This window comes from Orbicella franksi, chromosome 1 (genome assembly GCF_964199315.1).
Source record: "Orbicella franksi chromosome 1, jaOrbFran1.1, whole genome shotgun sequence".
Lineage (NCBI taxonomy): Eukaryota > Metazoa > Cnidaria > Anthozoa > Scleractinia > Merulinidae > Orbicella > Orbicella franksi.
The window spans coordinates 8,466,924-8,489,594 of record NC_138145.1 but is presented as its reverse complement, the minus strand read 5'-3'; the positions used below and the strand labels follow the sequence as shown (position 1 = coordinate 8,489,594).

General features: G+C 38.4%; 2 protein-coding genes and 1 long non-coding RNA gene across 3 annotated transcripts in view; 1 reads left to right on the top strand and 2 right to left on the bottom strand.

Annotated features, from left to right (window-relative positions):
• Nucleotides 1-1,416: 1,416 nt before the first annotated feature.
• LOC145487853 (uncharacterized protein KIAA1958-like) lies at nt 1,417-6,151 on the bottom strand. The gene has a single exon (XM_081466646.1). The coding sequence runs from the start codon at nt 4,684-4,686 to the stop codon at nt 3,322-3,324; it is 1,365 nt and encodes a 454-aa protein (XP_081322772.1). The 5' UTR covers nt 4,687-6,151; the 3' UTR covers nt 1,417-3,321.
• Nucleotides 5,008-10,290, top strand: LOC145487860 (uncharacterized). Its single transcript, XR_014049458.1, has 2 exons — nt 5,008-5,165; nt 7,456-10,290. It is a non-coding gene; the product is annotated as an uncharacterized LOC145487860 (long non-coding RNA).
• Nucleotides 10,291-17,139: 6,849 nt separating this feature from the next.
• Nucleotides 17,140-22,671, bottom strand: part of LOC145487795 (uncharacterized) — a 167,839-nt gene continuing 162,307 nt past the window's right edge. The window contains exons 2-3 of the mRNA XM_081466599.1: nt 19,565-19,735; nt 17,140-18,964 (exon numbers count right to left, since the gene is read on the bottom strand). Coding sequence (XP_081322725.1) covers nt 18,528-18,964; nt 19,565-19,735 — 608 coding nt within the window. The 3' untranslated portion in view covers nt 17,140-18,527. The remainder of the gene's footprint in view (nt 18,965-19,564; nt 19,736-22,671) is intronic.

Sequence of the window (22,671 nt, the reverse complement as noted above, 5' to 3'; positions counted from 1 at the left end):
ATATGTAAAACACATGTACAAGTATATAAATATTGATATCGGGAGAAAAAGAAACCATTAATTAAAGGTCTGTAAAAGAGTCATGGGACCCCATACAAGATAGACGACCTAAATATTTCGAAATAAAAAAAAGCCTATAAAAAAACATGAACAACATGGACACATCACTAAAAACTAAATCAGACTCTCTCAAACCTTTCTTAACATTGGCGATAGCAGTAACCTGTCGAACCGATAAGGGTAGAGAAGTCCCCATATCTACGATTCTATTAAAATAGCTAAATTTAAATAAGTTTTTCTTGCATCATTCTTCTTCGAATCGGCCCGTCCCACCGACTCACAGTCAAACATTATTTTCATTAACGATGAAATACGATCCTCATGAACAGCTTTGCAATTCATCACATTTACTTGTTGGCCTGTAGTAGTTTGAGAGGCTTTCAGTGTCATGCAAAAAGCATTGCAAGTTTACTAATTGGAATGTGCAAACATAGTTCAGCACATTTGAATCTCTGCATCTGCAGTGTGAGCTTAATTCGCTCTGGTGCGGTCTGTGAGACGGGTGAAAATAGATGTGCTGGCTCAGCTAGTTTCTTTTGTTTTGCCTTGTGACTGAGTTCAGATTTCTGTGAATACTGATGACAACTACAGCACTGTTCACCATGTCCAAACAAAACTGCACAACCACGAGTTCTCCAATATTCTTGATGTGGAAATGAACTGCCATCATCATCATCATCATTGACAAAAAAAAGGATCAACAGACTTTGGAATTGCGTGATGCGCGATTGCACGATACTGCTTTACAATTTGGGTGGTTTCACCCCCAGGACAAATAGACAGTGTGCTGATACTCTTTACAAGGTCAGACGCAGTAATGTTAGTAATTGATCTCAAGTTTGTAGTGTACAGTTCATGGTCTTCTGGTAGGAGCCATCCATATACATAAATAGTGAATCCTAGACTATCATCAATCATAATCTCAATTTCTGGAAGCGTAACTTGGGAATTTTTCTTCTTTAAAACTAGTCTGTCCTCCAGTTCCTGGACTATCCAACCGTCCAACGTTTTGAGTGTTTTTACTCTTTTACAGAGGTCGTTGAAGCTTTGGTAATACTTCTTGGAGCTCTCTGTTACTGGGTTGTCATTTACCACGGATCTCGAAGGACGTGCATATGGTTTTGTCGCATCATGACTTCTCTACGGCATGTTCAACGTCAGCAAGGCTCCAATTTTGGTTTCTTTTTCACCATCTTTTCCGAATGAACTGAAATAAAAGTAAAAAAGATATTTTAAAACCATAATCAGAGTAGCACTGGAAAAGTTGAAAATTTACATTGACATGTCAATTTTAATTTACAGTATGTAAATCTTGATTTACATTCTTTGTAAATTAAAATTTACATGTTAGGGTTTTGTAAAATAAAATTACAGGAAATTTACAGCTTTTAGTACAGCATGTAAATGTTCTGTAAATAGTGATTTACATTGTCTTTGTCGACAATGATCATTTGAAGAACATGTAAAAACCTGTAAAATATTTTACGCACTTTTACAGTATCTGCCTTTGTAAAAAACATGTAAATTGCTTTGCTAAACCATGTGAGGAACGTGTAAATAATTCAAGCGAATGCTGTAAAAAGTCTGGAAATGTTATGTTTGTAACCCTGTAAAAACCATGTAAATGAAAAAAGGGGGCCTGTAAGAAACATGTAAAAACCATGTAAATGAAAAAAGGGGGGCTGTAAGAAACATGTAAGAACCATGTAAATGAAAAAAGGGGGCCTGTAATAAACATGTAAAAACCATGTAAATGAAAAAGGGGGGCTGTAAGAAAGATGTAAAAACCATGTAAATGAAAAAAGGGGGCCTGTAAGAAACATGTAAAAAGCATGTAAATGAAAAAAAGGGGGCCTGTAAGAAACATATAAAAACCATGTAAATGAAAAAAGGGGGCCTGTAAGAAACATGTAAAAACAATGTAAATGAAAGAAAGGGAGCCTGTAAGAAACATGTAAAAACCATGTAAATGGAAAACCTAGAAGTTGCACGGGTGCGACACCGCACTAATTAAGCTGTCTTCTTGTGAACTTTCCGCGCATCCACAACGACAAAATAAAACTAGAATTGTTACTGCACATGCAGGCGTCCCAAGCTTACGTCTCTAGAAAAGAGAAAAATTAATTCTCGGACACGTACGTATTTATTCATGAAGGACCATGAAAGCGTCACGTGTTGTGTGAGTTCAAGACGGAAAGAGCCCTGGTGACCGAGCTTGAACTGACGCGGAGTTAGGTTAGGCAAGGAACCATAAGGGACACCTAACGACCGTTTCCTCTCGAATACTTTTAAACGCTGTTTTAGGCTATCTGGTGTACTTTCAAAGCTCTGTAGGTTAATTTTAGGCTGCGCCAAAAAAAATTTATCTGTTCGGTTTTTCTAGAGGAGCTTGAATATTCTCGAACTTATTAGGGCTTTTTTGTCCATTTCCCGAAAACGTTAGGTCTTATCGCCTTTCCGAAAATGATAGCTGACTTTTTTTCGGTACCCAAAATGACATTTTTAACAATCCAAAAACAACAAACATTAAATTTCTCATATCGCGAAAGTTCGAGGTCACAGTTGTGCCCCTGAACCGCTGAGAATGAACGAAATATCATCGATTTAGAGCGTTAAATATTCCGAAACATGAACATTCTACAAGTAAGATTAATACAACTAAGTCTGCCCTTGCATGTTCACTGTTTCTTTGTTTGTTTGTTTGTTTGTTTTGTTTTTTTTGGTGATTTCTACCGTTTTGTGCTTTCATTGCCATCACTGTTATCCCAGTCCCTTTATATATATGGGTTATTGACCAAGCATGAGGTCAAGATGGCTGGATATTGGCCAAGTTCTTTTTTTTGCGTTTTTATGGACCGAGACGAAGTCGAGGTCCATAAACACGCAAAAAAAGAACGAGGCCAATATCCAGCCATCTTGACCGAACAAGCTTGGTCAATAAAGGATTTATTATATGGGATAAAACACCAAAAAATGATCCGTGTACGTGTTTATTTTCAAGGACTGAAAAGGAAGCCCGTTACATGCAAAAATCAATGGCGCGTTCTCCTTTATCCTAATTGGCTGAATGCAGAAATACAATCATTTGATTGGTTTACATTTTTGACGAGTAAATGTCTAACTGCTGAATCAGAATAAACGAATGTACGAAACCGCTCGAGGCAAATTCGAAAAGGTTTTTTTACCTCAAAAATGTCTAAAATGGCTTAAATTTTCAGCACTTAAACTCCAAAGAATGTTAAACCATTAGAGCAAGACAGTTCATTTCATCCGGCCGTCGCTTTCGCCGATCCTTGGGCGCTTCGAAGAACTGTCGCTTGGCTCTGTGGTGCAAAGCTGCCCCGACGTAAGCTGGATGTTGAAAGTACAGTTGTTAAAGCTTCCAATCGTTGCTCCTGAGAAAACACCCGATCCCATCTGGACTGGATTAAAGGTGGCAGACTCAACACTGGTAACAGAAGTGGTGGGACGAGTTGTGGTTTCTGTGCGAGTGGAGATGCTAGAAAGCTGGTTGCTGCTGGAACGGCTCAGCGCAAGGGACATTCGCCGTTGATGTTCATGCGAGGCCGATTTGTAAGCGTCGAGACTTTTCAGACTGCGATGGCCACTTAACTGTGCCACAAAATTATCTGGGACGTCTGCATCGAGGAGACGTGAAATGCAGGTCTTTCTCAGCGAGTGGTTGGTTACTCTGCCCTGTAAACCAGCATTTTTCGCAGCGGTGGGGAGAAATTTGCCGATTTCGTTTTTACCAAGCGGACTTCGCATATACCACACGTCGTCATCTGGTTTTCGCTGATGTTTGACTGCGAGGTAAAAGGGTGAATCTGGCTTGTTCATCTCCAAAGGACGACGGCGAGCAAATTCTTTGAAGAATTTAACCGGGCAATGCTCGTTGCCGGTTGCTTGCGCAGTAGGGTGGAAAGCACGAACACTGTATGGCTTGTCTTGGCCTTGACGTGTTTTGGACCCTCGCTCATATCTCCACACAAGAATCTCATTCTCCGTTTCTGGGTCTTTCTCCAAAGTGACGTCTCCCCACTTTAATCGGCGGCTTTCGTCTCGAGCTCTGAACCCAAAGTGAAGGGCAATTATCCACCACAAGGTACGCTGCAAGGCTGTCGGATTGGAGGTCCCAAATTCACCACACTCGAAAAGCTTGTCTTCCTCGGCCTCGGTCAGCTCACGGGCAGCTTGTGGTCTGTTCCCCTTGCCATGTTCCACAACAAGCTGACGGCGCTTGGCACTTAACACTTCTCTGGAGAGTTTGAAGTTGTCTCCGTCAATAATATTTACATTTGAACCTCTTTCGTTCAAGGCGCGTTGGAGACTACGTTGAAAGGAAGTCAAACTGACAGGCTCGTACTCTGTGCCGTCCAATTTCTTTGCGGTTTTGAAAAATTTGCACAACAGCAAATTCAGTTCTTCCTGAGGTATGTCACACAGTTCCCTATTCTCGTTTTCTTGTAAACAAAACCGCTTCCATACCTTCATGTCACTTTGTGTTTTTAGTTTTGTGTTTGCCGGTTTTTGTTGCAAAATAAATTCATGAAACTCGTCAACATTTTTGTTTTCTTTGTTTTCTTTCTCGTTGACGCATTCAGTTTTCTCGTTTTCCAGCCCCATCGATACACAAACCACAGGAAATCTTTAACTGTCACGGAAAAGATTTTTCAGGGAAAAACTAAGAAAGAAAATTTTGGTAAACCGGCTTTCGCCTCGGATGAATTTTCCTTGCGGGACAAAGCCCTTATCCCGAGCGGGCAAGATAGCTCCATCTTGCCCGCTCGGGTAGCCAATCACAGCGCGAGATTCGGTTCATCTTGCCCGCTCACGGAGCTAGTCATATAATAAAAGAGCATACCAACCTTGTGAGTGCCCGATCTCCAACAAGCAGGAATCAGCGGTCTTCATGTTAGGTAACCAGGTTCTCTCGGTTCTCCCGCCATGTTTGGCAGTTCGTTGGAACGTGCATCGAACTCGAGCTCTGCTTTAGCGGGCCAAAATCCACTCTACCTTCGCTTCGTCACCGTGCACGGTTTCAAGGCAAAGTTTACCGTTACCCAGAAGCTGAAGATAGCGATTACAGGCAACAGAAACAACAGGTAAGCAAGTTTTGCATAAATTGAACGAGCAGAGTAAAGTAACGTCAAGATAGGTATACATTTCGTTTTGCCTTTGGTTGTGAATGTGTCATTATCAAGGAGAAGTTACATTGCTTGTGGAATCGACTTTGGTGATGTTTACCTGCCGTGCATAAAGAGCTTTATTATCTGTTGTTATCTGTTCTCGATAACTGAGCATGAGCATGCGACATTTGTTATTGGCTTATATGCACCTCATGATTCTTTCTGATGCATGCTCTTGCAAGGTTATTTTGCCCTCTGATGTGAATGCTAGTAAGCTAAAATGTAATGTGCCATCGTCAGCAGAGAAATTTCTCTTATGCTAGAGTAAGTATTCTGAAGTTACTCAAGTGTCTACAGTTGTACCTACATGCAAGTTACAATATGCTGTTATACACAACTGTACATGGACAGTGCACCCACTGGTGCTGATACTGTAGTAAGTTAAATGTTGTGGTATTTTCTTTCACAAAAAAAACACTACGATACTTTATAAAGAGGTATACATGTACCTCAAACTGTCGTGAAAACTACACAGGACTTGAAAAAAAGGAAGAGTAATTTGCCCAGGCAGGAAAGTCTACTTGTCTTGGACGACACAGTATAGTCAATCGATTATTTCATAACAATCAATAGAAATTAGTCAATGATATCAGAAATTAATAAAAGGATTTATCATGAGTAATCGATTGTGATCAAATTTTCAATTATCAATTTTGCTGATACTAGCTTATATTTTAAACAACATTTAATAAGAAAGAAATGAACAAAAGATTTAAAGTGAAATATGAAATCATGAATACAATTGCATAAAAACATAACATTGTATCTCGTAAACAGAATATTTTGCTGGCATACATGTATCAGGGACTATGTTTTGGGGGTTTTTGGTAGTGCCTTTGAAATCTACATAAAAAAGTTACAATCAAACATTGTGTTGAGGGACATAATTTTTCTACAATTTAGGTGAACCAACTTTCAATTGATTCTCTAATGACTGATAAATTTGGTAAAATCAAATTGATAACTTGAAACTTTTCTAGCATGTGAGTATGAATTTCTTTCAGTTGATCGATAGCACTGATAACACTTACATTAATTTCAATTTGTTGATTTATATCAATTTATGGATTGATTTCGATCGATTGCCGTACCCTGGGATGACCAGAGAGCACTTTAGAGCCCTGTCACAGGCGTGTGTCACTGATGTTTTTACCACATTTTGATGTCTTCTGCAACCTATTACTGAACAGATGCACGACAACATAGAATGTATCTGCTTTGTAATACATAACAAAGAAACAAAAACAAACTTTTATGACATCATCTGTACCTTTGTCCACCAACAGAGCATAAGTGCGTGTAAGAAACAATCAAATTGTGCCTGCAAATAACTTGACTTATTATTTAAACATTGTTTGATAGGAGTTTGATTTATTGTGCATGAGTATTACAATGTAGGAGATAGTGAACATTGAATACTTACTGCCACAGATTTTGAGTTTAGTTCTTCTAAATCCTCTGACATTCAGTGCCTTCCAATCAGAGAGGCAAATTTTTTGTCACACAGTAGCTACAGATGTAGATGTAAGATCTGTTTGATTGATGAATATTCAGGGCTCAAAATAATGGCCGGTCAACGGGCAATGTCTGGCCAGAATGGTGACTTGACCAGCCAAAAACTTCACTCCCCGGTCGTGTTGACCAGTCATGCCATGTTGAGATGGTCACGTTGTTCATTCTTGAATAAACAATCAAATCCCCAACTGTAAATCTGAGAGTTTTTATCTCTTTTTTATTATGACCTCTAACGAAAACATACACCAATGCATACATGTATCTGTTCGAACGGCTAAAGACCATTCGCTTGCTGTTTGTCATGCGTTCAAGATCGATAGGAATGCCATTCGAGTGACTGGGGTTAAATCCGTTCAGAAAAATATTAAGTCAATCTTTAAATGGTCTAGCAGTGACTGGAACAAACAAACTATATTTGTGGGTTTAATTTGGCTCACATTACGTGTACTTGATTTTTTCGTAAATATCTTGACCAGTCAGAAATGAGACGTGACCGAGCTAAAATTACTTTGGCCGGTCATCATGACCGGCTACAGTCCGATTTCAAATGTCACAGTATAAATTGGAATGATAAGAAACAAAATAATAACTCCAGTGTAAAATTCGCTGATTGATATCATACACAGAATTTGCTGATTCATACTCAAACATAACTTATCTTATTTAACGAAATGTTTTATGTTACTTGTAGGATGAAGTAAAATTGAGAGTGGTCAATACATGCATACTCCTTGGCATTGATGCTTGATCAGGAACAAATCAGCCACTGAGAAGTCTACAGTACCTATGACTCTATAAGGGGTCCAAGGTGCATTTCTTGAAGGCCCTGGAAACAATTCGGGCCCACAAAGCCTTCTTTAATTGAGCTGTATCTAAAAACTAAGAGCTGTATATGCCTGAAACTTCTTGTGTGAAGGAAACCTCTCTTCATATTGAGAATAAGCGAATAAAACAGCTCTGTAAGCATAAGATTTCAGATTTTGGTATGGCTTTCTGGGTGCGAAAACTTTTTGGGACCTTTGAGAAATGGGCCCCTGGTGCATTACAGTCTAACATGGTGACCTTCAACACTTTCTGGCATAAATTCAACCACATTATTTTTAATGCTTTGAAGTATCACCTACACTGTACCTGTGTTGGTGAATTAGCATTAAATTTGAATATCTTAGATTGCTAGATTGATACTTATTGTTCAATACAGCAGCTATAAGATTTCATCATAAAAAGCAAAGGCTATGTTTACATACATGTAGTACCAGAACAATAATTTATTAACTTATGATTTGTTATGGGAACTATGGTACTAGATAGGCCTTTCAATTTCAACAGGTCCCTATGAATTTTTTTTTTTTTACATACAGTTTTTTTATCACAAAAAGAAAAAGTAAAATTTTGAATATTGTTTACAGTGAATGTTTTGTCAGGGGTCCAAAATGTTTGTCCTGTTTGGATTCCGTACAGTTTTGGAAAAAGAAGGAAACTGTGACTTTGTAAACATAGCCTAAAAGATGTCAGAAGCCTTGTTTTATGTTATGCAATGTCGTATTCCTTTGGCATGAATGTTTTTATGATGAATTTAAAATGTCAATCTCTATCTTGTGGTAAATGTTTTTTCTCCCTATTTTCTATTATTTCAAAAGAACAATTCACTCTATGAAAAAAGTTGATCAATATTTCACACTTACATTGCAGTAATTTTCATAATAAGGTAAAGGTAAAGTCTGCATATGAGCCATGTGGCCCAACAGACTGGAGCTTATCCTGCTTTCTGTAGCAGGAAGCGACTAGGACTATTTCTACTCCCCCTGGATGAGATGCCAGTCCATTGTAGGGTTACCCCACCATTAAATTCGCTGGTACCCACTTATACACCTGGGTGGATAGGCACTGAGAGTAAAGTGTGTTGCCCAGCAACACAACAGAATGTACCCGCCTAGGGCTTGAACCCGGACCGCTCGATCAGGAGTTGAGCGCACTACATGTAACTACAAGGCCATCGTGCCTCCCACATTTTTCATAATAATTATTAAGGCTAATTTAATCCTGCATTAATTACTTAGTAAGAAAAAACCAGTTTATTCATTCATTTTATGACAAAGGTATTATCATTATGTTACATTTGACTTTGTGAATTTAGTACATATTTAAGACAGGTATCCATTTGCAAAGAATTTTAATTTAGTAATACGCCTAAATTGCAAAATTTTCACTAGTTGTAGCTGACAACAGTATAGTTCTTAATCATTTTATTACTTATGAATTAAATAGAGCTGAATATGACATGGTTTTGTACAATCTTGAAAAGGTCTTGAATTTTAGTAGTCTTCTTGAAAAGTGCTTGAATTCGGTTAAAGGAGCTCAGTCATGGTATTTTAAAATATTTTGGCCATGCACAAAATTACATTTAAGTCGTCTTGTTATGGATAGAAAGAAAAGAAAACGTTTTATTTGTTCCAATGTGTACATTGTAAACCTTATTCATGGCATATAAAAACTATTTGAATTTTACTGAGTTTGTTCTGATTGCAATAAATTTCTGATTCTGTATAAATTTGCATGTTTTCTACTACTATAATTAAGGTCAACATATTTGATTACAATAAAACAGTACATTCCATGCATTTTTCTTCAAGTTATTATTTACATGTTATTTATCGTACAGGGTTTCTGCCTCCCTTTTTCGATTTACATGTTATTTACAGGCTCCCTTTTTACATTTCCAGGTTATTTACAGGCTCCCTTTGTCAATTTCCAGGTTATTTACAGGTTCCCTTTTTCGATTTACATGTTATTTGCAGGCTCTCTTTTTCAATTTACAGGTTATTTACAGGCTCCCCTTTTCAATTTCCATGTTATTTGCAGGTTCCCTTTTTCGATTTCCATGTTATTTACAGGCTCTCTTTTTCCATTTACATGCAATTTACAGGCTCCCTTTTTCGATTTGCAAGTTATTTACAGGCTCCCTTTTTCGACTTACATGTTATTTAGAGGCTCCCTTTTTCGATTTCCATGTTATTTACAGGCTCTCTTTTTCGATTTACATGTTATTTACAGGCTCCCTTTTTCCATTTACATATTATTTACAGGCTCCCTTTTTCCATTTACATGTTATTTACAGGCTCCCTTTTTCCATTTACATGTTATTTACAGGCTCCCTTTTTCGATTTACATGTTCTTTATGGGCTCCTTTTTTGTTTTCCATGTTATTTACAGACTCCCTTTTTCGATTTACACGTCATTTACAGGCTCCCTTTTTCGATTTACATGTTATTTACAGGCTCCCTTTTTTGATTTACACGTTATTTACAGGCTCCTGTTTTCATTTTCCATGTTACTTACAGCCTCCCTTTTTTTATTTACATGTTGTTTACAGCCTCCCCTTTTTATTTACATGTTATTTACAGTATTATGGCAGCCTCCCTGTATTAAATTTACATGTTATTTACGGGTTTCCAGGTTGAATCACAAGAAATTTACAGGCTATTTACAGTATTTGCAGGAACAGTTTACATGTTAGTTACATGATCTTAGCCCTTTGCTTTGAAACATTTACAGTGTTTTATTCATCATTTACATGTTTCACTTGAAATATTTACATGTTTTTTACATGAAACCTCCAAAACATGTAAAAGGGGAAAAATCATGTAAATTAATCTTTACAGTCTCTTTTTGATTATTTACATGTTAATTACATGTTATTTACATGCTCTGTAAATTTTCACCTTTTCCAGTGTAGGGTTATAAGGTTCAAACAAACGAGAGACAGCTGACAGATAGTTAAATTATGTTGACATAAAAAAAACCGGACATAACAACAGCAGTACTTAAATAATTCTACATCCTCAGGTTTGAAATGTTTCTCACAGGTAAACACCTTGTCACTGTCGATCTGTTTTTGGAAATCTTTGTCAATAACTCTTGTTTTCGTGATCTCACTCAGCCACTCTTCACGCTACTTCTTGTATTCGGTATTTCGTGCAGAGGGCAGTTTCCAGATGCCGATTCCTTTCGTCCTCCGGCACTTACCACAGCCAAAAACCGAACAGTTTTCGCCGGGCATTTTACTTTTGAAATGATAAACATTCAAAAACCATTCACGATGACAGAACTACATTTCTTAGCGTATAAAACACGTCAAATGACCACACGTTCGTTCGCAAAAGACGCCATCTTGAATTTGAGTGTGCACGGTCATTGTCACGTGACTTAGAAAAACTCAAACAATAACCTATCTCTTTGAAGTTTGCCGGTCTTCATAGCTAGTCCCCTCCACTAACTATGGTGCAAATGCGATATAGATATTTAATCACAAAGGGGCTATGAACAATTCAACTTGGAAAATGCATCGTCTTTAAAAAGTGACAATTTTGATGCCACTGACTTGAGGTTTTAATCCGTAGGTTAAGTTAAAGTAACATCTTTTGTTTTGTTTTTTTGTTTGTTTTTCTTTTTTCTTCGCTTTCCAAGGCGATATTAGTGACTGATGAACTCCCAGTCTTGTGTAATGTATTTTTTTCTATTTATCCACTATTTTGTTCAAATCATTTCGCTATGTCTGTATTCGTCTTTGAAGCATTTATTTACAATACAGTTTAAATAATAGCCAAACGCTTCGTTCGAATTCTCCTCAATTCTCTTCTCTGTTGATCGTCCAAACCTTTTAATCACGAGTTGAATCATAATTCGAAAATTCATACAGCTTATCAATTTTGTGATTTTCAATATTTCCTCTGTATTCGGCAATCGAGTAATGTTAAACCTGTATAAGCGGACACCTTCGGGAAATAAGTTATTTATATAATTAGCGTCTAGTTATAAAAAGTTCGTGCGAAAGTCTATTCAATGTAGATCACTTCTACGGTAAGATATTTAGTAATTGTGTCCGAAATTCAAAGAATATCTAACTTGGCACGGTGCAAGCGACTGTAAAACGGCCTTGGACTGCGCGATGTTCGAAAGCTGGAGGGAGAGGGGGGGGGGGGAGTGGGGAAGGGACTCCTCTATGAAAAGGTCGGGGATTCTAGTCTTCTCGGGTACAAATCAAGGATTCTGGTCTCACTTAGGGTGTTGATTGCGAAACGTCACCATTCTTAGATGTCAAAGTATCCGTTACTGTGCACTCCAAGAAATAGTAATAAAAGAAACGCTCTCATTTTTTTCTCCTTGAAGCTTCGAAGCCATGTTAGGATATTGATATATCGAACGCGACCTACTAATCGGCCCGAACAAGAACGCCCGAGCCCGACGCGATGTTGAAAATGTAACCGAACCTGACGCCATATTGGAATAGTAACCGTGCAGTCAGCACGAGCCTCGTTTTCGTGTTTGCGCGGTTACTACCCAAAGCTTTCATCGTGCCAGCCTTGTTATTAGGTGTTTCGCTAAATTGAAGTGGAGTTGACTTCAAATGTTCGAATTAGTACTATGGTCAACTTGAAGGCTGAATTTCATGAGCATTTGACTCGACCAGGCGTTAAACATGACGAGGAGATGAGCATTTGTTTGCAGGAAAGTGACCTGAAAATGAGAAACTCGTGCTAATGCGGTAAGCTTTGATGAGAATGTGTCTTATTCGTATGTATGCAAAAAGGTCATTCGCCGGCTGCCCAAAGCGGACGCTCCTCGAGTCCTTGCTGGAGAGTTTTTGTGTCATAACTTTGTTTTAAACGTAACTATAATTCCAAAAACCTAAGTTCTTTCTTACGTTACGTCATATACTCTTGTCAAGCGTATTGAAAGTTTGTTTTTTAATCCTCTGTTTTCCTTGGACTGACGTCTAAACTTATTTCCGTCTGACAAGTAATAGAAATTGAACCGAGTGGATTACAGGGAATAGCCGCGCAAGTAATTTTAAAATCTGACGAGCTCGAACGCGATGCCGATTTAAAATTACGAGCACGATTACTCTCTGAATTGTAACAAATTTCTAGATTAAAAAGGTCTTTTCAGAGCTTCTTTTCAGTGAAAAAGCCAATAGCGCTTTCCATAAGTTTAAAAAGATGTAGGAAGCACCTAACAATGAAAGATTCATTAAAGCACAGTAATTGACGTGCGAATGGCGTATATATCCAATCACAGGTATCCAATTACAAAAAGTTGTCCTTCTGAGGACACCCGATAACGATTTTATAGATACGATTAGAGCAAAGATCGCTTCAAGACCAATACAGAGTGTCTGTGTTTACGTATACATGTATTCAATTTGTAGTTTTTATCCACTATGCAGTTTAAAATTAAACTGCTTTTGTCTTGCTAGAAAATTCCCCGAACGAACGAACTGCTCCCTTATCGACATCTTTAATCTAAATTAACCTACAAACAAGCTTTCGAAACAGTTTCATCATTCTTAAAAAAAAATTGTCTGAAAAAAATAAAATAAATGGTAGATTTGATCAGAAGAGAGATTTGAAAAATATTCCAGTATTTCTGGGGCTTGGTATCATTTACGTTTTTAACTTGACCCTGGATAGCTCATAGCCACTAGAATGCGCGGTAACGCTGTAATTTGGGTTTTCGTTCCTCGGCTTTTGCACAACCGGGCCAAGCATACCATGCCATAAGTGGCCAAAAGATAGAAATTGTGAAGTTAAGGACATAAAGTCATACATATTAGACTGTAATAAGGCGAGAGAGTATCGAGAATCGGGCACCACACCGACAACCAATGTCGGAGGAGTATGCATCCCCACTTTGATTTGTCAATTGATGATAAGCAAATTTGGTATTTGTGAAATTAAAAATTATATGGCCTATTGTTCTAAAAATTAAACACCAACACGGTCGCAATTGTAATTAATCTATATTTCAAGATAACACTGGACGAAAAAAAATATTTGCTCAAATTTGGCTCTCGCAAATGTGATGTAAATGTTTAATAATGAACGTAGGGCTAAATGTGCAGCGCAAATGGTAAATTCCAACATTTACCGCACTGTTACACCCCGGATTGTAAAGTTCTGGCGAATTAGGGCATTTTGCAACACCTTAACCCCTTCCTTTTTAAATATCTACATCACTTTTGGATATTCCAATCAGTAAACTGCAATGCCTTTTGCATGATACTGAAAGCCTCTTACTCTACTACAGGCTAACAAGTAAATGTGATGAATTGCAAAGCTGTTCATGAGGATCGTATTTTATCATTAATGAAATGTTTGATTGTGAGTCGGTGGGACGGGCCGATTCTGTCGGTCTAAGAAGCGGGAAAGTTGGCAACAAGGCGTAGAAACACCGTGTTTTCAGGCCTGCTGTCTTCGTGCCATTTTTATTACGTTGCTGTTTTACAGCTCTGTAAACGTTTTATTGATTATATATAAAACTGAACTGCATATCGACAATTCGTATAACTGCATTGCTTATTTGTTAAAGGAAAGGCATTTAGCGGCTTCATATTTCAATTTGCTCCGGCTTCATTTCCATCAATGCGTACAGACCAGACCCTGAAAAAACATCAGATATTAAACATGAGACATTAAAATTCATATGCTGATTATTTGTTGCTTTTATTTGTTAAGTTGTACATGTTTTCACCACCTTAGGGACCTTAAGAAACCACGACGGCGACATCGAGGACAAAGCCGATTAAAAAACGATTCAGGGTTTGTACCCTTTTCAGAGAGAAAATTCCAGGACTTTTCCAGGACTCAGATTGATTTTTGCAGGACTCTAAAATCCACATTAACCCTTTCACTCCCGATATCTCAATGTTAATTCTCCTTACTGTCTGCCATACATTTCATATTTTTTACTTGAGTTTAACAGATTTCCAGAACTTTCCAGGACCAGTGGCCTTTTCCCAGGACTTTCCAGTCCTGAAAAATGCCACAATAAAGTTCCAGGACTTTCTAGGTTTTCCAGGACCCGTACCCTGACGATTTTATATTTTGCCTACGAATTTCGCGGTACCCTTAAGTCACTTACTTTGTTTATCACTGTCAAACCTATCACGAAACTAAATCGAGGATACATCGATAAATTCGAAATAAAAATTTAAAAATAAGCCGTCGTGGCTCACCTTTTTCCAGACAACGCAGAATTTGGTCATTTCACGATGTTGTTTTGCAGAGGACGGCTAAGCCAGAAATGTACCAAGAATTATAGCACAAATGCACGGCCATTGTTCTCCTCATAAAACCTTTTGTTTAGGGACGTTGCCGTTGCCGTCGTGGTTTTCTTAAACCCCATATGCGATGGCTATTTAGTTATTTTAGGCTAAAATTGGGTTTACAGATTTTGCCGTTTTAAAATATTATTGCCATAATGCTCAAACAAGCAATATGGAAAGAGTAACCTATAATAGTTACCGACAAATGTCGACGGAAAAGTGTGAAAATCATACATTTTGGTCTGAAATAGCCAGATAGCGCGCAAGAGCTTTGAAATCAGGACATGTACAGGCGGCTATATTATTTCGTGGTGAAAGAGCACTTGGAAGTTTTGTCGAATGCAAGCGATTAGCCAACAATGTTACACAGGTACCAGAGCCACCTTAAAGTTTTGAAAATTTAAGGTGGCTCTGAAGCCTATGAACAGAATCTTTTAAACTTTGCCAAAAGTTGCGTCTCATTATGCTTATTAAAATTTGATAATATACAATAAAAAAAGTTACTGTGCTGTTTTTGAATTACAAGCCCCTAAAGCTGAAATTAGAGGTGTTTTTAGCAGGTCATACTGTTGCTATGGTAACGTATTGTGTCACAAAAATGACAACAACGTGTTCACCAATCATTGGGCAGTTTTTTGATGCCATGATCGTAGCATCAAGTGATAAAGAGGGGTTATACCGATCCATCAAATTCTAATTGCTGGATACTGTTAAGTCACCTAAATTCATGATAAAAGTGGTTTTCAATTGGGTAGTGTTGTAAAAACAAAGGCAAAGTAATATTTTAAAAACTCTAGTCAATCACAAAGGACACAGAGAATACAATGAACCAATAAAAACTCCCAGTAATTACATGTAGCTGAAATGAACGGTGGGAAAATGTTTGCGAGTGAGTCACGATTGGGTTTGGTTTTAGCTCTGTCTGGATGAAAAAGTGGCGAGAGATTTTGAAGCCGATCGTGTACCTTAGTTGATGCAAAACCAAGAACTTTTCGACACTCAAAGATCCCTCATTCATATCAGTGGTTTTTACTGGTGTATGGCCATTTTGATACAGAGTCAGAAGTGCATCAAAAGCAGTAAAAAATTACATTTTTCTTCATCAAAATTTCTTCTTTCTCCCTTTCCCCATTCATCCTTTTAGTTGGTTCTCTCTTTGTGTTTGTCTCTCTTTGTCTCTCTTTGTCTCTCTTTGTGATTCCTCAGGATGTCTTCCATACAATCCATTTATAGGGAAAAAGACAAGTTCTCTGAGTGCAAGATTTGTTGAGTTTCTGGAGTACACATTCTGCAGATTTGACAACTACCTCCTTTTGCAGAAAATGAACTCTTTTGAAGCTAAATCTGATTTAATTGTAGAAAAGAAAAGAAATGGTCAAAAAATGTGAGGGATCCATTTTCTCCGAGGAGTTTACCAGAAAATACTATAATGAGGTTATATCATATAGTAATTCGCTATTGAAAATTTATTAGTTTGAAAGTGCATGTACATGAAAATGATCTTGAAAAGGAAAGCATTTTAAAGCAGTCTGCGAATTTACTATTTTTTTTTTTTGTTTCTTTTCTTTTCTCTCTCCTTCCCCAGTCGTCCCTCTAACTCTTGCCTCCGTTTTATCTCTTCCTGTTTGTCTTTAAGTAATTCTTCTGAGCTTCTGAAATGCAACGTATATTTGCAGCAAAGAAAGCTCAAAACTCTAAACGATTACATCAACGAATTTGGAAAAAAAAGCAATTACCTCTTTCTCTCTTCTGATGGAAACACAAGTCCTTGAGCTTGAAAGCTCCCCGTCCGAGTTTTCCGGAGTTTTATCATCAGCGCATTGCCACTACAAGGTTGCGTGATAACCAGTTGGTATTTTTAAATTGAATTTCAGAAAATTCTATATTGAAAATACTTGTAAATCCTACACTACCTTTGTTGCCTTTTTGGCCGCTTGTCTGACATCTTAGTGACACCACTTCTCCGGGAAGTCCGCGCCCGCGCAGAACTTTCCCGCGAGTATACCAGATCGAGCTTTCAAGCCATAGTAAATAAACAAGGTTAATTAATAATGTGACTGTTTCCGCTAAAAGAAAGTTTAGAACGAAAATTAATTTCCATGGTAACCGTTAATCCGGTTTAACTTTAATGAACTGCCAAAAATAGCGCAAACTCACGATTTTTGGTAAACCGGTCAATCGTAATTTATTGATTAGAAATAATCCGGTTAACTCTCATAGTGCGGCCGCAGCCATTATATTATTCTAGACACAACGCTGCGTGAATTAATTAATTCCTTCACATTTTGCTCACTGATTAAATAGACTTCATCGTGTTATGTTCTAAATTTAATTATCTAAATCAGGAACCCGTATTTTCTGGAAGAGAAAATAGGGGGTCCAGATTGGGGTCCAGAAGGGGTCCAGAAGCGGTCCAGTTTGGGTCCAGAAGGGGTCTAGAAGGGGGTCCAGAAGGGGTCCAAAAGGGGCTCCAGTAGGGAGTTTGGATTGAAGGGTCCACGTTGTGGACCGACCCAGGGTAATCCCTTAAATTTAGCTTTTATTCCCAAGACAAAAGAAAAAAGAACACAGGCCTAAGGCTTATTTTTGTCAACTGATATAAGTCTTTTAACATTGTATTGGCGCCAAAGCACAGAAAATTCGCACCTGCTCTCAAAATAACGGCAATACAGCAATAAAATCTACTTTAAACGCAAAATACCACGCATTATTGATCATGAGAATGCCAAGTACAAATAATATTAACAAATTTCGTACTTGAAGATCTTGCACGTAATCACTGGCGGTAACATGGTTGCAACAGACAAAACAGTTCCCGGGCTTCAAATTTACCCTCTCGTTTTGTCTTAGCCAACCACCGTTTTTTACGATTTTCATTCTCAGGTAACTTACGAAAGGTGACCCGTCCCTTGGCCTTTTTGTCGGTGTTGCAACAGCGAGGCAAGTGAACCATAATTCTGGCGCGTAAAGGACAAATTTAGGTTCATCGCAAAAACCAGTCTTGTCTAATTCTACTTCATAGCTTCGATATCATTCCTAATCTCGAAAATGGCGGCCACCAGTGTTGGAAAGCCGTAATTTTAAACGATTTCCAAGCGCTCTAACTTCTCAATTGAAGGCGGGGCTTCACCAAATGAAAACTATTTTTAAACCCCTGTATACATGGGCTTTTGTTCTACGTAAAATATTTCTATACCCTTGTTTCCCTCTAACTCATTTATTTACTTACGTTTTCAAATATCATCACCCCGGCAATCGTAAAAGGCGCTTCTACTATCAGAACTGTAGTTGAGCTGCGACATTTATGAATCCAATCAGTTACCTCACGCTAAACTTGTGTACTGAAAACCTCCCATACTACCACAAGATAACTGTTCTAAAGCTCTGAGTGACGATCTTATTTCATCAGTAGTGAACTTTTCATCTAAGAGTCGGTCGGACGTACGTTTTCTCACGGGTAAAACAAAAAATGCGCTAAAACAATCAAGCTGTTCATGTTCATGTAAATTTTATTGCCTTCCTGTTTTACATTACATTGTAAGTCTACCACTACGATTATTATTCAAAACTGACCGTAATATTGGCAGGTCGTGTGACTGCATTGCTTGCTTGTAAAAATTAAGGCAGTGAGGGCCTGATTTTTCAATCTTGATCAGTCATCATTTGTCATCATCATCGTCATCTTCGTCGTCAGCTTCTTCAGGGATGGATGGCGCTAAAGCCTTAGGCCTTTTTGGCATTACAATTTCATGGGTTGACATTACACCTTCATGGGTTTTTGGCACTACACCTTGATGAGTTTTTGGCATTACACCTTCATGGGTTTTTGGCATTACACCTTCATGGGTTTTTGGCATTGCACCTTCATGGACTGTTGACATTACACTTTCATGGGTCTCTGGCATCACACCTTTATGTGTTGTTGGCATTACACTTTCATGGGTTGTTGGCATTACACCTTCGTGGGTTTTGGGCATTACACCTTCATGGGCTGTTGGCATTACACCTTCATGGGTTTTTGGCACTGCACCTTCATGGACTGTTGGCATGACACCTTCATGGGTTTTTGGCATTACACCTTCATGGGTTGTTGGCGCTAAGAAATAAAAAAAAATTAATCAAAAAGGCCTTTATCCATAGCTAAGTTCATCTCTTTGGTACGACATTGAAAGAACACAAAACTCAGCCAATTTCCCACTCTTGGATAAAACTAAGTAAGACCTGAACGATGTACAATAATCTTTAACATACTTATCGCTTTTATCACAAGGACGAGAGTAAGGAAGTAATCTGTCTTGGAAGTACTGAATGGGGTAAGTAATGGAGTCAGAAGAATGAGAGAGTGAGGTATATAATATTAACATCGTTACCGCCAATCAACAGTATATGAAAAGTTTCATGAATGCAGTTGATTTTCCTGGAAGCTATGTTTTTTTTTTTCTCAAGGTGGGCTTATGCTATTACATAGTGCTGTTTTATTGGACGAAAGGTTTAGGTTTCCTCTCTAGTGGATAAGTCTTATTTTGCTTCATTTAAAATGGAGAATACAAGGACATAACTTACCAAGGTTAGGGGGCTTTTAGGTTCTTATATTGCACTGTTCTATTGCAAGAAAACGACTGGTTTCTTCTCTAGTAAACTATTCTCAGGTTGCTTCACTTAAAACGGAGAAATTAACGGCAAGAAAACTACTTACCAACAATACGAGGTCTACTGCCACCGGCTCCGCAATCTCCTCCGCCTCCACCACCGCCACCACCGCCTTCACCACCACCGCCTTCACCACCACCGCCTTCCCCACCACCACCACCTCCACCAGTGCCGCCGTCGCCGCCACCACCGCTACTCCCACCACCACAGCTTAGCACTAAAAATAAATACGATATTATAAAGCCCTAGTCAAGAGCTGAGATTATCTCTTGTTGTAAACACTTCAGCATGGCCGGATAAGTTTACACTTTATTTCCCCATCTCAAAATGGCAGCTTCCTTCAGATGTATAACTTTCGCGTTAATGCACAGGAAATATATAGCCAGGAATTTACTTTTAGTTACCATTGTTATCCTAAACGTAAATAAACACTGCCGAATTGACAAGGGCATTTCGCCGCGCAAAAAAAGGCTTTCAATAAAAGGATTCTAGTATGATTCATATTGTTCCATCTTGCAGAAAAAAAAATTTAACAGAAACTTACCATCCGATTTTATTATTTACCAAATCAGTGCCACGATCGCTTGATCTGGCGGAAGAGAAATTCTGAACTTTCTGAATCTTTGAAATTCGCGAGGCAATTCTGTACCGGCTTGTACTGAAACTTTCCTTTCGCATCAAGAAATTGAGGTTTTGTGTCAGTTATCAGCCAGAGCTGTTTTCATTTGAGTGTTGAAATTAATCAGTCCAATTACCTTGGGTTTGGGTTTACTACGGTTTGAGAGTGTCTAAGTGGTAAGTAATTGGTTTGCGTTTGGTTTTACGACTCTCAGCTGAAAAACACTCTATTTCTTTCCCTCAGTTGTTGATCTAGTATGATTTGCATGAAACTGCTACGAGACACAAATCAAAGGAGTACAGTTCTTTTTCTTCAGTTTCACCGAGTTTCCCTGGTAAATTCTTAATTGGGGTTTGCTAGAACAAGTGTGTCATCAATGATTTAAGAGTGAATGCCTATAAAAATGGACCTAAATCGCCTATCAATGGCACAGGTCGAAAAATTGATTTCGCTTGTATTTTGTCCATAGATAGGTCCTAGTAAGAATAGAAACGGACCATAGTTAGTTTCTGCTAATACAGCTTTCTTTGGTAGAAATACGCCAAAAACGATTTCGACCCGACTGGGCTCAAAATCTACTTCCGGTTTTGCTGAATTTTCCGAATATTTGATTGCTTCGCGCTCCGCAGAACAACTACTTGAGAATCTTTCAATGGATTTTGTATTCAGTTCAGGTCTTGGTAGTATGACTGAGCGAAAAATAAAATAAATCAAAGTTAGTTTTGAGCCCGAAAAGAGGTAAAACTGAAACACAAAATTTTACAGTATGTCGCAAGAGAATTATTGCTTAAAAACATCGCCATATTTTTCTATGGGCTATAACTTTAAATACCATAAAAACACTTTCTACGGGTTAAATATACACCCACCTGTTAGGATATCAAAAATTATTAAATTCTCAGCCTCGGATAATGCAATTCTAGCTTTCTGACTGGTTCACTGGATCTCGGTTACCAGCCATTATACCTGCGTTTGACCTTATATGGAAATGAAAGCGGCAAATGTCGCTCGGCATGAGCTTTTTCGCGTGAAGCAAAGGTTCGTCGACAAAAAAAATGGATGAAAAAAAGCACATTCGGTGAGCTATCTACACAGCAAATACAGGAAATTATGGACAATGCCGACCCAGTAACAACAAAAAAGCCACAAAGCTCGAGATAAGATTATTTAACGGTACGTATACGTTAAGTTTCCCTTAAAGTTGCAAAATTAAAATATGACCGGCGAGATTTTACGCATTCATGAAGATTATATAACAAAAACAAATTTTACCTGAACAGAATGGCTTGCTGGTCCTGGTGGCACCAAATTTTCGAAACCGATATAAGAAATGTCAAAAGAAGAACTGAATGTTCAGTTGAAGTGTTTTTACTCGTCTGCGAGGAAGAAAGATGACACGTATTGCAAAAGTTCATTGATTAAATCCATTAAAGCCGCCAGTTGATCATTTCCTTCGCTCGCCGCCGCACAACAAACCGTTTTCCATTATCTCTGACCAGGCAAATAAATTATTAGAGCATATGCATTTGTAAAGGCCGCAGGAAAACAGGCATAATTGCCGGCGTAGTCCATAAGAAACCAGTTTCCAATGAGCAGATGAGGAAACTGTTCGACTAAGCAAGCTCGGATCGGCCGAGAGCAAGAATCCCGCACAGCTACAGAGGACGACCTAGTTTTATCTCAGTCTCTTTTTTGGCCGACGACGACGAAGAGAATCAACGACAGCTAGCGCCAACAATTCTGTCCTTGCGAAATACACCTCAAGGAGTTGAGTGTTTTGAGCTGAACCGAAGTAAGCCCGGTTCTTTACCAGCCACGAAAAACCACCGGGGTGGCCTCGGAGATTCTGAAGATGAATCTGACGCTAAGATAGTTGCTGTCCTTGACTCTAAAACTGACCAACAATGAGCTCCACACATACAGCTCGAAATGCCAAGGCTTTCAAAGCAAGGGAATCCTGAGAGAGATCTTGTCAAGAATAATTTTGGCACAACGTCTGTGTCACATGGCGATCAAAGTTTTCCGCAGCATTATTACGATGGCAATGTGCAAGTGCACAATTATTTAGCTCTTCTCCATGACTCGAACTCGAACGCTTTTCAAACTGTCTGGCCAAGGTTATATCTCCTTCATTTGATAGACGTTTCTTGAATTCTATTTGATTGCAATTTCATTCAGCAAATTCGTTTGCTTCGCTCTCAAATTTTTCATTCAACTAATTTTACAAACGGCGCGCATGTCATGTGATTTCCCACTTGTTGTTGTTTTTGTCACATCGACTTCCGGTCGTTTGTAAAATTAAAACCCAATGAAATCAAGCTATCTTTCCAAGAATACGAACGCACCGAATTTAATAAAACAATTATTCCATTCGCGCTTGTTGGATATGAGATTGGTTATAGCCAACTCGGCCCTACGGGCCTCGTTGGCTATTTACCATCTCATATCCAACGCGCGCTCATGGAATAATTGTTAAATATCTCTGGGCAAATGGTTTCAAGTCGCCCGCCTTGGCCTGTGTTTCTCATAGATTT